The following is a 16220-nucleotide window of genomic DNA, read 5'->3' on the forward strand; positions in this document are numbered from 1 at the left end:
CTAGTTTGCTGCTGCATGCATACATGCATAGCCCCCCCTTGCAGTGTTACTCAGTAGCTCCCCAAATCCCCTTCATCTCTGTCACTCAGGTTCATATGATCGTCTCCAGTTGTCCCCATCCACGGCTGTTTCCTACCCATCTTTTCCACTGTGTCCCGTTAAGGGGCTCAGTCAGACTCAGTGTGATCCAGGGTGTGTGTATGCACAGTTGTTTCCCTTAGTGCTGAGGTGGGTGCCGCCGTTTGGGAGTTTGGGGTTTCGGCAGTTGGTTGACTCACTCACTCACCTGCTGTTGTTGTGGCAATCTGGGGAGACCCTGAGTAAAGCTAGCATCCTCATGTGAGCCAAAGTTCTCATTTCTCTAGTCAACTCCTTGGGAAGAACTGCAGGGCTAGCTGGTGAATGCGTGCTCAACTCTATAAGAAAGTGCGCGGATCTTTTCATGTTTTCCAATGTATACTTGCTTTGCGCTGTCTTTTTTTGGGGTGGGGTGGGGGGAGGGCTGAGCCTTCTGGATCTATAACAGGCTAGAAGTACCAGCTTGTCGTTTCTCACTAATGAGTGTCCCTGCTACTCCCCCCCTCATGTATCCAGGGACTCGCAAATGCTAAGTGCTCACCACTGAGCTGTAATCTCAGCTTTGTCAGCAACAATGGCTGCCATTCGCTGACCTATATTTGGCTCACTCATTCTCTTCCCTGTGTCTTCTGTGTTTTATGTTCTCACGGTTAACTTTTTTTTTTTTCTTCCACCTCTCTGGTTATCCTTTACTTGTTTTTTTTTTTTTTTTAAACTCTATTCCTCATTCTTTTTCATTCTCTCATGTTGCCTCTCTTGTCTTCTCTCCAGGAGCCTCCACTAGAACCCTCCAAGCGTAGTGTCAGAAAGATGCTTAAGCTGCTTGTCCTGCCTTCGGCAGGCCTATTTCTGGATGGGCCCTCCGTACAGCTCGCCGCTGACCCATTTTGCCCCAAGATAAACACTTTTCTTTTGTTAGCCCCACTGTTTCCATTTGTAAACGGGAAATGGCACGTCCCGAGAGACTCAGCAGGGTCCTTGTGACTTCGTGATTATTGTGGCTTTCACAACACTTGGTTGTTGTTGAGGCAGGGCTTCGTATGCGGCCCAGATGGTCTTGATTCCTGATGATACAGAATTAATATGCCTTCCCTGTGAGAAGCTACTCCACCGCTTAGCAATCAGCGATGGAAAAATCCTTTAATAACAGCGCACGGCTGGGTTCCGGCTAAGGCACAAAAGGGAACCAGCCTTGAACAGAAATCCCTTTCAGTTTACACAGCTTCATTGCTCTTTGAGCAATTAGACATGTTTTACAGAGACTGAGCTTCTAAGGTTTGGCTGTTGACCAAATGGGAAGACAGTTTCCAATATAAAAGTATTGCCAGAGTTACCACGAGACAGACCACAGCTGTTCTTCCTGGACAGCTGTTTCCCAGGGTCCTGCTTGGCTGGCAGAATTATGCCTTTCCTGATGGGAGGCAAAGGTTTTAATCAGTCAGGGTCATCTCTACACTGCCTGGCAGAGGCACACTGCTTTAGCTACAATGTACCTTTGTATACCTTTTTTTTTTTGAGACAGAATTTTTCTGTGTAGCCTTGGTTGTTCTGGACTCACTTTGTAGACCAGGCTGGCCTCAAACTCACAGCAATCTGCCTGCCTCTGCCTCCTGGGTGCTGGGACTAAAGGCATGTGACACCATGCCCAGCTAACTTACTATTTTTTTTTAAAGCAAGTTTGTTTCTTTCATTTCCTCCTTCAGTGTTCTTGATTCAGCTTGAGAGGTGCTTGGGTTAGAGGTAGCAGCTGCCACTGTGCCCATCTTAAATGCCATAACACTTTAAAAGCCATTTCAGTACCCAGCATAAGCAAGCGGTATTCACAGAGCATATTCAAGCTTGGGCTATTTTTTGAGGACTTACGTCCTACAGAACACATTGTAGATGGTGGCACTTACAGCCAGACTTGAAGGAAAGACATGTAGGGCTGGAGCTCGAAGCTCTGAGAGTTGCCCTTTCCTGTGCTCTGTTTTGCTGTCCTTCTTCCTGACTTGGAGTCAGGTGGCCCATCCCGTCTACCTGAGATTGAGGCTCAAAAAACAAAAACCAAGCAAGCAAGCAAGTCCATAACAGTATTTTGCTACTGTTATGAGTCATAATGTAATTATCTGTGTTTTCCTGATAGTGTTAGGTGACCCTTGTGAAAGGGTCATTAGACCCCACAGAGGTCCAGACTAATGGGAGCAAGCAAAAGAAACTTCTAGGGCTGGAGAGATGACTTAGTAGTTAAGAGCACTGTTTGCTCTTCCAAAGGTCCTGGGTTCAGTTCTTAGACCCTACATGGCAGCTCACACCTGTCTATAATTCTAGTTCTAAGGGATCTGACACCTTCGCACTAATGTACATAAAATAAAAGTAAATAAAAAGAAACTTATTCTAAGTACTACCATTTCGTGTTCAGACTTCATTTAATCATAAGGAGAAACTAAGTTCAAGGGCCCAGGCCCTAGGGAAGCTGGGGACTTCCCAAGAGCTGAACAGCTTCTGTTGTAAGGAGACAGTTGTCTGAGTCCAGACATCTCTAGGACAACTTTTAAGGAGACAGTTGTCTGAGTTCAGACATCTCAAGGACAAGTCTTCTGTCTTGCTGGCAGGGTCAAACTACGTTCATGTTCCCAGGCCCGAGAACCTATTCACATGCTGATTAACGGAAACTCCCCTGCTCAATCCCTTAGGTCAGATATGATTGGACAATGCTACAGCCCACCCGCCCTTGTTCCCCATCCTTTAACTATGCTGCACAACTCCCTTCAAGGTCAAGGTCGTAGCTCAGCTCCCATCTGTTCTGGGGGCCCCATTTGGCCAGTAGCAGCCGGATTACAATACATTTTTGTCATCTGCATTGGCCTGGTGTTTGAGTTATGTTGGATGTAAGGGGAACCCCACAACACAGAGCAGCAGGTTGAGAACCAAACTATAGCAGGGGTAGATATCATTAATGACTAGAAGAGGGCATAAGGAGGATCTCTGGAAACTTCCAACTTCTTGTAACTGGATGCGAAGGGTTCTGATCTCCCACTGGCTGAGTTGTCAGGACATTTGGAAGGCTGAGCCTACTGTTGGCCCCAGGACACACCCTAGCCCTCTTCAGTCAGTTGATTTGCATGCTCTGTTGTGGTCCAGAGGTTTCCCCATCCCTGTACCACAAGCGCCCAGAGCCCAGCCCAGCAGAAGAACTCAAAGCCAACCTTCTTGCTTCTGGCCATGGCCTGTTTGGTTTGCCTGTTTCTCCTTATGATGGGAGCCTTCTCGGCAGGTAAGACACATCTGGGAGTTGGGGGGTGTGGGGATGGGGCTCGGCACTAGCTCAAGAAAACCAAGGCAAAGGAGCAAATCAATAGGTTAAGTGGAGTGGATCCTAGGAGAGGCATGGAGGTAGAGTGGAGACCTGCCTCCAGGCAGCTCTATCCGGGACTAGGGGCAAGCCACTTTCTGTGTTAGACCTTGGTTCCTCAATTTGAGGGTCTCCTTAGACTGTGATCTCTTGGAGTCTCTGAAGAAAGGACAACTGTTCACCGTTGTCTCTTACAGAGGAAACTATTATGGGCAGTCTCCTACCCCATACATCCTTTAAAACGAGCCTCTCAAGTAGCCAGCACCCTGAAACTCAAGACAGTGGTTATGCATCCTAGGAGGTTTGGGGTGCGGGGAGGGCAGCTAGCCTGTAGCCAACCGTTTGAATGAGCTATTAGATTTGAGGGGTGAGGGTCCACAGAGAAGTAGGGAGTAGGTACTAGGGGGACCTAGAGGGTTCCAGCTGCATGCTTGAATACTAGACAGGACAGGAATGCTAATTTGGGGGTCACTTACTCCAAAGCCTTCACTCACAGATGCTAATGGAGTCGTAGAGAGTGGTATGAAGTCTTAGAACCACGTTCTCCATGCTCCATCCAGGGCCAACCCCATCCCACTGCACTATGCAAAGTTTGGGAGTGAGAGTCTCCTTGGGGGTCTGACAAAATATCCACAGCAAAGTAGAGCAGAAAAGTGGTCCAGGCTAGCCCTCAGTGGGTCTGTATCTCTCAGTCTTTCAGCCAACCCTGACGGATCCTGATGCACTGCTGGTCTTCCCAGGCCAAGTAGCTCAACTTAGCTGTGCAGTCAATTCCCAGCATGCCTCCGTCAGAGACACTGGTGTATCCTGGTATCGGCAGCAGCCAGGCAACGCTCCGCATCTTCTCTACTATTACTCAGAAGAGGGGCACTATCGGCCAGAGGACATTCCCGACAGATTCTCAGCTAGCACGGACACGGCCCACAATGCCTGTGTGCTGACCATCAGCCCCGTGCAGCCGGAGGATGACGCCGATTACTTTTGCTCCATCAGCTTATAACTTGGAACCCTAGGGCTGGGGTCTGTTCATCTCTGATTTCTGCCCTCTTGTCCTTGGCCTTCCTCTTTTTCTTGTAAGTCCTTCCTCAGCAAAAGGAGTTAATAACATTTCACATGTTAACTACCACGGTCATGATGACCCATGAGATACTGGGTGAAAAAGTGACAAATCAGAGGGCATGGGGTTGAGATTCTGGCGGCTGCTGTCTAAAGAGGAAACACCTGAGACCCTTAGGGAACGTGACCCAGCCTTGTCGCTGTCCCCTAGAGATTTAGCTTTGTGCTTGACCTTCCAGTGACTCGAAGCACTAATGGCAGAGAGAGAGAGAGAGAGAAAAAAGGAACTAACATTTGCCACCCCCTCATCTCTGCATGGCCGATTGTGGTCCAACGTTTATGGTTCTCTGGCAGCTGGTCCCTACAGAGTATATGCTCATGGCTTGGGGAGGGGCAGCATCTGCTTGTCTCTGGACAAGTTCCCATGCTCCTTGATGGTAAGAGGCCGGTGTTCTAGGAAGTGCCCTGAAGGCCAGGCATGAGGGTGTTGAAAGCAGGTAGCAGATTATGTAGCACCCCTCCCCCTTAGAGACAGTAACCACATGCAAGGCAGTCATGGGCCAAGGGATGGCACGATTGTAGGGCAAATCTTGCTGTTAGAAGCTGAACTGAGTGGGATTGGAACCTTCAGAAACATCCCTGATAGCTGGGTGTGGCGGCGTACGCCTTTTCATCCCAACACTCAGAAGGCAGTGGCAGGCGAACCCGCTGTAAGTTTAAGGCCAGCCTGGTGTGCTTAGGGAGTTCCAGCCAGCCAAAGATAGATACACAGTGGGGGTTCCAGATCAGCAATAGAGTATTTGCCTAGTATAAACGGTGGTGGTCCTAGGCTCAACCCCCAGGACAACAAAAGCAAAGACACACATACCCCCCCCCAAACCCACACCTAGCTCCTTCCCTTGTGTCTCGGTTCTGTAGTTGAGCACCCAGATGACGTGTTTCGGGGATCCAGAGACCCAAGAGGGTCTAGCTTACACGCTTGACTTATCTTCTGGTCCAGTTCATCTGGCTGTGGTCTTATGTGAGCAGTGGTGAAGGGCAGCTGGGGACAGGCGTGGCCAGGGTTACCTTTCTTTAGTGACAGCCTGACACCAGCAGCCTGACTCAGGATTAAGAATATAGAGATGAGGCCCTGGAGAGATGGCTCAGTGGTTAAGAGCACTGTCTGCTCTTCCAGAGGTCCTGAGTTCAACTCCCAGCAACCACATGGTGGCTCACAACCATCTATAATGTGATCTGATGCCCTCTTCTGGCCTGCAGGTGTACATGCAGGCAGAGCGCTGTATACACAAACTACATAAACAAATAAATATTAAAAAAAAAAAAAAAAAAAGAATAGAGATGCGACTCCATGAGGCCTAGAGTGGTCCCAAAAGTACCCGTGTGTGTGTGTGTGTGTGTGTGTGTGTGTGTGTGTGTGTGTATGTGTGTGTGTGTTGGGGATGGAGCTGGGGTGAGGGGTGCTGGGGCGGGGGATGGGGGGAGGGACACCTGAGGAGGAGCTCTCCAGGCCCTTGGGGAGCCTGATGCAGCGGTGGCCCCGCCCCAGCCCAGATGGTTCATCTTGATCCTCCCAGACCAACCTGTAGCTCAGTTGGCCTATTGTGTGGGTGCAACAATTGGCGCACAAAGACTGTGGGGAGCCGTGTTGCCGCCTGGTTTGCGGATCTGTGGCTACTCACGGGCCTCCAGCTAGGAAACCCTTACTTCTCTGAGCGTCTGTCCTTTGCCCGGGCTTTAGTAGGGGCATAGATTCCGGAGAGAGGTGGGAAGTTGGGGTTCTAGATTTTTTTGGATTTTCAGTCTAGAAACATTTACCACACTGTTGGGGGACATATAAATGACTCCTTGATCTTCTCGCTCTCCTTATTCTCCAAACCCCCTCATTAAATGTGGTAGCTGTTACTAAACAGGTCGTTATGACCAGTGGTGCACTGATGGGTTTAACAACCAGCTCAGAGCAGTCGCAGGATGTGGGTAGCCCTAAGCACATGAGAGGCTGAGTCAGGAGGATTGCCAACTGGCTTCAAAAGGCAATCGCCACTGGCAGGGGATGTGTTACTGTTTTTAATCCCAGCAATAGGTAGGCAGATGCAGAAAGATTTTTGTGATTTTTGAAGCCATCCTGGTCTAAATAATAAGCTCTATGTCTGGCCTGCAAGCACACATGAAGGCAGAATACTGTATAAATAATAAATAAATATTTAAAAATAAAAAAGCAGTTGGGCGGTGGTGGTGCAGGGCTTTAATCCCAGCACTCGGGAGGTAGAGGCAAGCGGATCTCTGAATTCGAGGCCAGCTTGGTCTACAAAGTGAGTTCCTGGACAAGCAAGGCTACCTAGAGAAACCCTGTCTCACCACAAAACAAACACATAAAATAAAAAGGCAAGCTTAGGCTTTCTGTGGTTATTTACGCGTAGACAGCGACACCTAGTGGCGAAGCTAAGTACATTTCAGACCGGGTCTTAGAATGTGGCAGAAGAAACAGGAACTGCACACCTCGAGGGTGTTTCTCTCTTTAAGCCTGCCGGTCCTTTCTAGGCAAGGCTCAATGCTTGCGGAGAGCTTGCGGATCTCCCTCAGTGTTAGTTCGGAGTGATTCGGCTTCAGGGGATAGAGTAAGAAGTTATCTCCTGGAGCAATACTGCCACCCGGCGGCTCCCATGCTTATTACACATTTTGATCAAATCTATTGCTTTCCCTTGGTGCTGTGGTAGACAGGGTGGCAAACAAATCATCCAGATACTGCAGAACGCTAGCATGATGAAGATCAGGAATTTCTCCTCATCGAAGGTGTTGGGTGGTTTCCTACCGAAGAAAGCCACGTTGAAGCTCCTAGGGCCTGAGAGACCAGGTATCCAGAACATGCGAGAAGGCAGTGACGTGAGATGCACAGAAAGGTAATGTAGCCACATTGAGGATGTACATCAGTGTCAACAAAAGAAGATATTCCAGACTGGAGCGATGGCTCAGAGGTTAAGAACACCGTCTGTTCTTCCAAAGGTCCTGAGTTCAATTCCCAGCAACCACATGGTGGCTCACAACCATCTACAATGAGATCTGGTGCCCTCTTCTGGCCTGCAGGCACACATGTGGGGCAGAATACTGTATAAATAATAAATAAAATAAAAATCTTTAAATAGGGTTTCTCTGTGTAACAGCTCTGGCTGTCCTGGAACTGGATCTGTAGACCAGGCTGGCCTCGAACTCACAGAGATCCGCCTGCCTCTGCCTCGCAAGTGCTGGGATTAAGGCCTGGCGAAGAAGATATTCTTAACAGATTCCAGGGAGGGTAAGTCGGACCACCACACAGGTGGGAATGGTGAGTGTAGGCTCTCCAGACATCTGCATGCACCTCAGTTCTCTTCTGGAACCAATAAGCTTGAAAGCCAGAGTCACGGGGAGGGTTTGGCCAACACGTTGCAAATAACCAAAGAAAGCAGAATTCCCCAAGACGTGTCCTGAAGGACACAGGTGATGGTGTCAGGATGTCCAATGTAACCGAGGAGGGGAGAAAACAAAATGTGAGGGCGAAGGGCAGAGTGTGGCTGGGAGTCCTGTTACTGCCTTAATAACTGGAGTGCCTTCATGTGCCACAAATACGGCAAGACCGGACCCTGTCACTGGAGAGCAGGACAAGGTGATGCAGTTTAGACCCATCCCCAAGGGACTGCCAGAAACCAGGAACGCCACAGCACTTTTGGGCAGCGTTTTTGCTCTAAGTTGACGTATAATAATCTGGATATTTGCACAATCATTGATGTCTGAAGTACAGAACAAGCTGATCATGGGGACTTGCCAGGCGGCCATTTTTTAAAAAAGATTTACTCATTTCCCATTATGTATACAGTGTTCTGCCTGCATGTACACCTGCACGCCAGAAGAGGGCATCAGATCACATTATAGATGGCTGTGAGCCACCATGCGGTTGGCTGGAAGTTGAACTCAGGACCTCTGGAAGAACAATTTGTTCTGATCATATTCACCCGCTCCCCCACAATTCCTCCCAGCTCCACCCTTCTTGCCTACCCATTCCATGTGTATCCTCTTTCCCCCTTCACCCATCAATGCTAAAACAAAACTCAACAAAGAAATGCACCAAGAAAAATAGCGCTGGGCATATCAATTTGGGATGTAGTCTGGGGGAGAGTCCTTGCTTAGCATATACCAGGTCCTGAGTTCCACCCACACACAGAAAGAAAAAGGAAAAGAAATGCATATCACTATTAAAAGTTGATCTTCAAGCCAGGCGAAGCGAGTCCAGGATAGCCAAGGCTACACAGAGAAATCCTGTCTCAGGGGAAGGGGAAGAAAAAAAAAAAAAAGCATTAGCTGCTCTTCCAGAGAATCCAGGTTCGATTCCCAGCACCCACAGGGTGGTTCACAACCATCTCTAATTCCAGTTCCAGGGGATAGACACTATCACCTGGCCTCTGAGGACTCCAGGTATGCATGTGGTATAGAGGACATAAATGTAGGCAAAATACCCATACAGAGAGCCAGGCAGTGCTGGCGCACACCTTCAATCGCAGCATTTGGGAGACAGAGGCAGGAGGATCGCTGTGAGTTCAAGGCCTGCCTGGTCTACAAATCGAGTCCAGGATAGTGAAGGCTACACAGAAAAACCCTGTCTCAAAAAACAAAGAAACAAAACAAAACAAATACGAACAAACCAAAAAACAAAACAAAACAAAACAAAAACCATACAGAGAAAACAATTCATTTAAAAAGTTGGCCCTCTGTCTCTCTTACCCTCCCTCCTCTCTACCCCCTCTACCTGCTCTACCCTCTTACTTTCCTTCTCTCCCTCTTCTCTCTCTCTGGGGTACCCCTCCCTCTCTTCCTTCTCCCCCCGTGCTCATTTAATAAACTCTGTCTTGTTTGTTTTTGTTTTTTTGAGACAGGGTTTCTCTGTGTAGTTTTGGCTGTCCTGGACTCACTTTGTGGACCAGGCTGGCCTTGAACTCCCAGTGATCCACCTGCCTCTGCCTCCCGAGTGCTGGGATTACAGGTGTGCGCCACCATGCCCGGCCTAAGAAACTCTGTATAACATAATATCTGAGTCTTGTATTCTATCATTATCTTATTCTTAATATATATAATAAAGTGAGCTGAAGAACTGCCTTGGCACATAGTTTAAAGAAGTGACAAAAAAAAAAAAAAGCTGGGTGTAGTGGTGGACATGTGTAATCCCAGCACTTGGGGAGGTAGAGGCAGGCAGATCTCTGTGAGTTCAAGGCCAGCCTGGTCTACAAAGTGAGTCTAGGACAGCCAAGGCTAACACGGAGAAACCCCATTTTGGGGTAGAGGGGGAAGAGCTAAAAAAAAAATCCCCCAAATTAAGGTAGATGACCTATGGTACATTTAATTAAAATGAATGCAAAATTTTGCTTTGATGAAAATATAAGCATTGTGAATGAAGGTAGGAGTGGTACTTTCTTCAGACTTTTCTCCAGCATCCAATGTAGCCAGTGAAGACTCCGCTTTAGCACCTAAACTTAGAGGAGGACCCCTTGTGGCGCTCTCTCTCTCTCTCTCTCTCTCTCTCTCTCTCTCTCTCTCTCTCTCTCTCTCTCTCTCTCTCTCTCTCTCTCTCTCTCTCTCTCTCTCTCTCTCTCTCTCTCTCTCGTAATCAGACCATGAATGAAAGAAGGGAAGTCTCTAGCACTCGGGAAGGGAATTAGGCGGTAGAGCCTACCGGGAACCGACAAGCAAGCTGTATCGTGGCTTTTCCCAGGATGCCTTGCGAACCAGAGCTAGAACTGGGTCCAGAACCGTTGCAGGGTTCTGGCTGTAAGTCCTTACCTGGCTAGAAGCGCTACCATGGACCCCCAGGAGAACTACCATGACTTCACCAGGAATCAGACCTTCGTGACCTTAAGTATCCACAGCGTCGTAGACACACTGGTGATGACTTCCTACCTCTTATTGGTTCTGTGCACCGGGCTGTGGGTATGACGTGACCTCTGGGCTGGGGTATAGCATTCCGGACCATTACCCCTTCCTTCGCCTTATAACTGCGCCCCCACCCCCGCCCCGCTCAAAATAGCAACTCAACCGTGTCTGCCCCTGCTGCCTAGAACCTCAAACCTGAATGGTATTTGAAAGTCCTTGTGAGGAGCGTGGTGATGGCAGCAACTGACACAGCGTGCTGCTGCTGTAATAGTGTCCCCTCGATCCAGGAGTTACCCATCTGCACATCCAGCCAATCGTGTGGAAAGCACTGGACTCTCTCTCTCTCTCTCTCTCTCTCTCTCTCTCTCTCTCTCTCTCTCTCTCTCTCTCTCTCTCCTCCCTCCCTCCCTCCCTCCCTCCCTCTCTCTCTCTCTCTCTCTCTCTCTCTCGTTTTTCAAGGCAGGGTTTCTTGTGTAGGCGTGGCTGTCCCGGACTCACTTTGTAGACCAGGTTGACGTCGAACTCACAACGATCCCTCCTGTTTCTGCCTCCCGAGTGCTGGGATTAAAGGCGAGCGCCACCACCGCCCAGCCAAGCACTGGACTCTTAGGATTATCTATAGGGTTTAAGCATTATAACAGCTAACTTATAATCGAGATGCAATGGAGAGCATACAGAAGGATGTGCTGAAGGTTATATCCGACTGTTATATGACCTTTATAAAAGAGATGAGCTAAAAGAGTCTAGGAAGCAATTTTCCAAGCCCACTCAGGCTGGGACTCTATTGTGACTTGAACTGAGACCCTGAAGGGTTATGAAGCAGAGGATGATGGACGGAGCTCAGGTGCAAACCTAGAGTTGTCTGACATGTGACAGGTGTGAGCATCCTCAGATTTTAATACTCACAAAGGCTCCTGGAACCAAGCCCCCATCAACACTAAGGGATGGCTGCTCAGGGTCTATTGCAAACCGGAAGGGAAACTCCTGAATGTACATCCATAGCACCCAATATCTTTCCTCACCGGCTTCGGTCTTGGGAACTATATTTCCAGGTGGTCTTGGAGAGCACTCCCAGCATTTGAGCTTCAGCTCTGGGGTTCTTCCTCCAGTGTCACTATTAGAAATCCCCTGTGCATCCCAGATGACTCTTGACCCAACCTGGGGTCCATGTCTGGCTAAGATTTGAGAAACAGTAAACTCACTGCCCCGCTTTTCTTCTGGGAGACATAAAAAATGTATGGTGTCCAGCATATATATATTTTTTCCAGAGCTGAGGACCGAACCCAGGGCCTTGCGCTTGCTAGACAAGCACTCTACCACTGAGCTAAATCCCCAACCCCAGAGTCCAGCATTTTTCGATCCCCTTCTTTCATTATATTATTTTTATTTTTCTGAAAAAGGGCTATCTCTCGCTGGCCTGGAACTCACTATGTAGGCCAGGTTGGCCTTGAGCTCACAGAGATCAGCCCGCCTCTGCCTCCAGTGCTGGGATTACGGGCGTACACCACCACGCCTGGCTTGTTTGTTTGTTTTAAATGAAAAACAATCATATGCTGCTGTTAATTACCAGATGCTTTTGCATTCAGAGTAACAAGCAAAATGGACATAAAAGTTACAGAATGAGTTACTTTTCTTCCTTCATGCATCTCACCTTTCGGGGGTAACCAGAGACTGTATGTTTTTTTCTCCATTTTCTCAGAGCTTATACAAACGTACAGACACATAATACATAATGTACACATGCTGTATGCTCTTTTCCCTCCTAGTGTATCTGGAGAGTCCCTCACACTGACACTTAGAGGCCTCACTATATTTAGTTATCTGTAGAATAATAGTAACACCTACATGCGGTGTCCAGTTATTCTCCACGAGTTGTATCCCATCACAGGATTTTTGTTTCAGGTTTTACTGTCACATAGTCGCGGCACAATAAAAGACTTCTTCCTGGCTGGCCAAAATCTAGCATGGTGGTCGGTGAGTACACTTGTATGTCTGCTTAGGGGCTTTCTGTGTTGGCTTGTTTAGAACTTCAATTGTCTGAAATCCAAAATAAATTGAAGTTGCTAAATCAGGTCTCCTCTCTCTCTTCCTCTCTTGCCCCCCCCCCCTTTTTTTTTCCTGAGACAGGGTTTCTCTGTGTAGCCCTGGACTTGCTTTGTAGACCAGGCTGGCCTCAAACTCAGAGATCTGCCTGCCTCTGTCTCCCTGAGTTCTGGGATTACACGCACGGGCCACCTGGTTTAGTAGGATGCATCTTTTTGTTGTTGTTGTTGTTGTTTGTTTGTTTGTTTTTTCGAGACAGGGTTTCTCTGTGTAGCCCTGGCTGTCCTGGACTCACTTTGTAGACCAGACTGGCCTCCAGCTCACAGTGATCCACCTGCCTCTGCCTCCCAAGTTCTGGGATTAAAGGTGTGTGCCACCACTGCCCAGCCAGTAGGATGCATCTTAAAAATTCAAATTGTATGTGCATGTGTGTGAAGGTATGTAAGTACCTGTCTATGTACACAGGCCAGGGAAATACCCTGAGTGTTCTACTCCACTTCCCTTGACTTCCTTGACACAGGGTCTCTCATTGAACCTGGAGTTAGGCTGGCAGCTAATTGAGCTCTCAGCAAGTCTCCTGTCTCTGCTCCCCACAGTGCCAGGGGAAGAGACACACAGCAGCCACACCTGTTTTCCTATGCAAGTGTTGAGGTTTGAACTCGGGACCCCGTGCTTTACCATCAAGCACCCTTACCCACTGAACCACACCAGTTCAATCCTCATATTTAAACTAGTTACAGTGCATTACAGTTGAGGAAATAAACCTAGTGGGAAGTAACCAGGGCAAAGAGACAAGAGCCAAAGTTGGGCTTGTTGGGCATAGCAACATAGAAAAGATCTTTCTTTCTTTCTTTTTTTTTTTTTTTCTTTTCTTTTTTCTCTTTTCTTTTCTTTTCTTTTTTTTCCGAGACAAGGTTTTCCTGTGTAGCCTTGGCTGTCCTGGACTCACTTTGTAGGCCAGGCTGGCCTCGAACTCACAGCGATCCCACTGCCTCCGCCTCCCGATTGCTGGGATTAAAGGCGTGTGCCACCACACCCGGCAGAAAAGATCTTTCAAAGGCAGAGTTATGCAAGTGAGATTTGAAGTGGACCATGCCTTGACCAGGTAGATGGAGTGTGCGGTATTCTGAGCAGAGGGAACAGTGTGTACCAAAGCTGGTGGTGCCAAATAGCTTGGTGCTGGAGGGAGGGAGGTGAGGCAGGAAGGCAGAATCCTTATTTCTATGCTAAATAATGCTTTGATTGTTGTATCTGTTAAGGTGTAGATGTACAACGTACAGGCTTACCTGATGTGGTCCAGGAAGTTCAGTATTGGCTGTCTCATTCTCGAGAGGCTGAGAAGCCAGCAGCATCTTAGGCTGCGAATCTGGCTAGCTCAGTAGTTCTGGTCTGGTGCTGAAGGCCTGGAGGAGTACTATAGTGGAGCCCCTGGTTTTCAGACTACATTGGAATCCTGAATAAGCTGGTTCTGACGTCAGAGAAGGAAAATGCTTTAGCAACAGGATAGATGTGCTTGTGGGGGCGATGGGGGTGTGGGGGATGGGCGGGGGGGGTTGGGGAGGTGGGAGGCTGAGGGCAAGCAGGCAGCAAAGACTTCCTTCTTCCATGTCCTTTTACCTGACCTGCCACCAGAAGATGCCTTACACGCTCAGGGGGTTCCTGCTTTAATAATTTGATCAAGAAGCTGGCTGTGGTGGTGCACGCCTTTAATCCCAGCACTCGGGAGGCAGAGGCAGGGGGATCGCTGTGAGTTCGAGGCCAGCCTGGTCTACAAAGTGAGTTCAGGATAGCCAGAGCTGTGAAGAGAAACCCTGTCTCAAAAAACCAAAGATCAAGAAAATCCCCCTCAGGAATAACCAGCTGCTTTCACTTTAGTTGACCCCAGGTTGTCTTAGGGTTTCCATTACTGTGCTGAAACACAACGACCAAAAGCAACTTGGGTTATGTGGCTTAGACTTCCACTTCTACTTCAAAGTTCACTAGGGAAGGAAGCCAGGACAGGAACTCAGGCAGGGCAGGAACCTGGAGGCAGGAGCTAAGGCAGAGGCCACGGAGGGTGCTGCTTACTGCCTTGCTCCTATGGCTTGCTCAGCCTGCTTTCTTATAGAACCTGGGACCACCAGCCCATTCATGGCCCCACCCACAGTAGGTTGGGCTCTCCCTCATCAAATTAGTAATTAAGAAAATGCTCCACAGGCTTGCCTAAAGCTCGATTTTATGGAGGCGTTTTCTCCACTGAGGCTACCTCCTCTCTGAAGACTCTAGCTTGTGTCAAGTTGACATAAAACCAAGCAGCACACAGATCTGACAACCAGCATTAGCCGTCACAATTGTAAAAGGTGATTCTGTCCAGGAGTACTGACTCAGACCCCACAGGAGGATGCTGACCATCCACGACCCTGCATCTGTGCTGGCAGTGCCCTGGGAAAGAAGAATTTAGGTTGGGTTTATTTCTCATCTTCTGATGCATTACCAACAAGTCCAAAGTGGTTGCTACCTCCTGCTTACTTGGACTAGTCAGCATAATGTCATCAGTATAGGTGGATCAGAAAAATATCATGTAGAGGAAGTAGCCAATCAAGATCCCTTCAGGGGCTGGAGAGATGGCTCAGTGGTTAAAAGCACTGGCTGCTCTTCCAGAGGACCCGGGTTCAACTCCCAGCACCCACACGGCAGCTTACAACTGTCTGTAATTTCACTTCTAGGGGACCTGACACTCTCGCACAGACATACATGCAGTCAAAACACCAATGTACATAAAACAAAAATAAATAATAAAAAAATCCCTTTGGACTACTTTATGACATGAGGTGGGAGAGATAATTATACCCCTGAGATAACACTGTAAGGCCTTGTCAATGGAAAGCAAATTGCTCCTGGTGGTGTTTATGAATAGATATCTAGCTAAAGCATCTGCTACCTCAGTAGCTGCATAACAGTTCCTGGGAGATGTGTTAATCTCCTCAAGTTAGGAGACCACGTTGGGTACAACTGCGACTGGACTCACCACTTGGTTATGGTTTTTTTTTTCAAAGATTTATTTATTTTATTTATTGCATATGAGTGCTTTATCTGCAGAAGAGGGCATCAGATCACATTCTAGATGGCTGTGAGCCACCATGTGGTTGCTGGGAATTGAACTCAGGACCCCTGGAAGAGCAGGCAGCGCTCTTAACCACGGAGCCATCTCTCCAGCCCTAGTTATGTTTTCATGGTCATTCTCCACGACTGACCTGCCTTCTTCAGAGGTCAGATAGGAGAATTACAGGGAGATGTGGTGGAAACCACCACTCCTGCATCTTACAAAGTGAGTCCAGGACAGCCAGGGCTATTACACAGAGAAGCTCTGTCTCAAAAAGCCAGCCAGCCAGCCAAGCAAACAACCAGCCAATCAACCAACCAGCCAACCAGCCAACCAACCAGCCAACCAATCAGCCAGCCAAGCAAACAACCAGCCAATCAACCAACCAGCCAGCCAATCAACCAACCAGCCAGCCAACCAGCCAACCAATCAGCCAACCAGCCAACCAACCAGCCAGCCAAGCAAACAACCAGCCAATCAACCAACCAGCCAGCCAACCAGCCAACCAACCAGCCAACCAGCCAACCAACCAGCCAGCCAAGCAAACAACCAGCCAATCAACCAACCAGCCAACCAATCAACCAACCAGCCAACCAACCAGCCAGCCAAGCAAACAACCAGCCAATCAACCAACCAGCCAACCAATCAACCAACCAGCCAACCAACCAGCCAGCCAACCAAACAACCAGCCAATCAATAAGCCAACCAGCCAACCAACCTACCAGCCAGCCA

General features: G+C 48.5%; 2 protein-coding genes across 2 annotated transcripts in view; both read left to right on the top strand.

Annotated features, from left to right (window-relative positions):
- The first annotated feature begins 2325 nt into the window (after positions 1-2325).
- Vpreb3 (V-set pre-B cell surrogate light chain 3) lies at positions 2326-4464 on the top strand. Its single transcript, XM_051152606.1, has 2 exons — positions 2326-3334; positions 4105-4464. The coding sequence occupies exons 1-2, from the start codon at positions 3283-3285 to the stop codon at positions 4410-4412; spliced, it is 360 nt and encodes a 119-aa protein (XP_051008563.1). The 5' UTR covers positions 2326-3282; the 3' UTR covers positions 4413-4464.
- Positions 4465-10291: 5827 nt separating this feature from the next.
- LOC127195718 (sodium/glucose cotransporter 1-like) overlaps positions 10292-16220 on the top strand; it is a 46975-nt gene continuing 41046 nt past the window's right edge. Inside the window, exon 1 of the mRNA XM_051153247.1 lies at positions 10292-10420. Within this exon, the coding sequence (XP_051009204.1) occupies positions 10292-10420 (129 nt within the window). The remainder of the gene's footprint in view (positions 10421-16220) is intronic.

This window comes from Acomys russatus, chromosome 11, assembly GCF_903995435.1.
Source record: "Acomys russatus chromosome 11, mAcoRus1.1, whole genome shotgun sequence".
NCBI classification, from domain to species: Eukaryota; Metazoa; Chordata; class Mammalia; order Rodentia; family Muridae; genus Acomys; species Acomys russatus.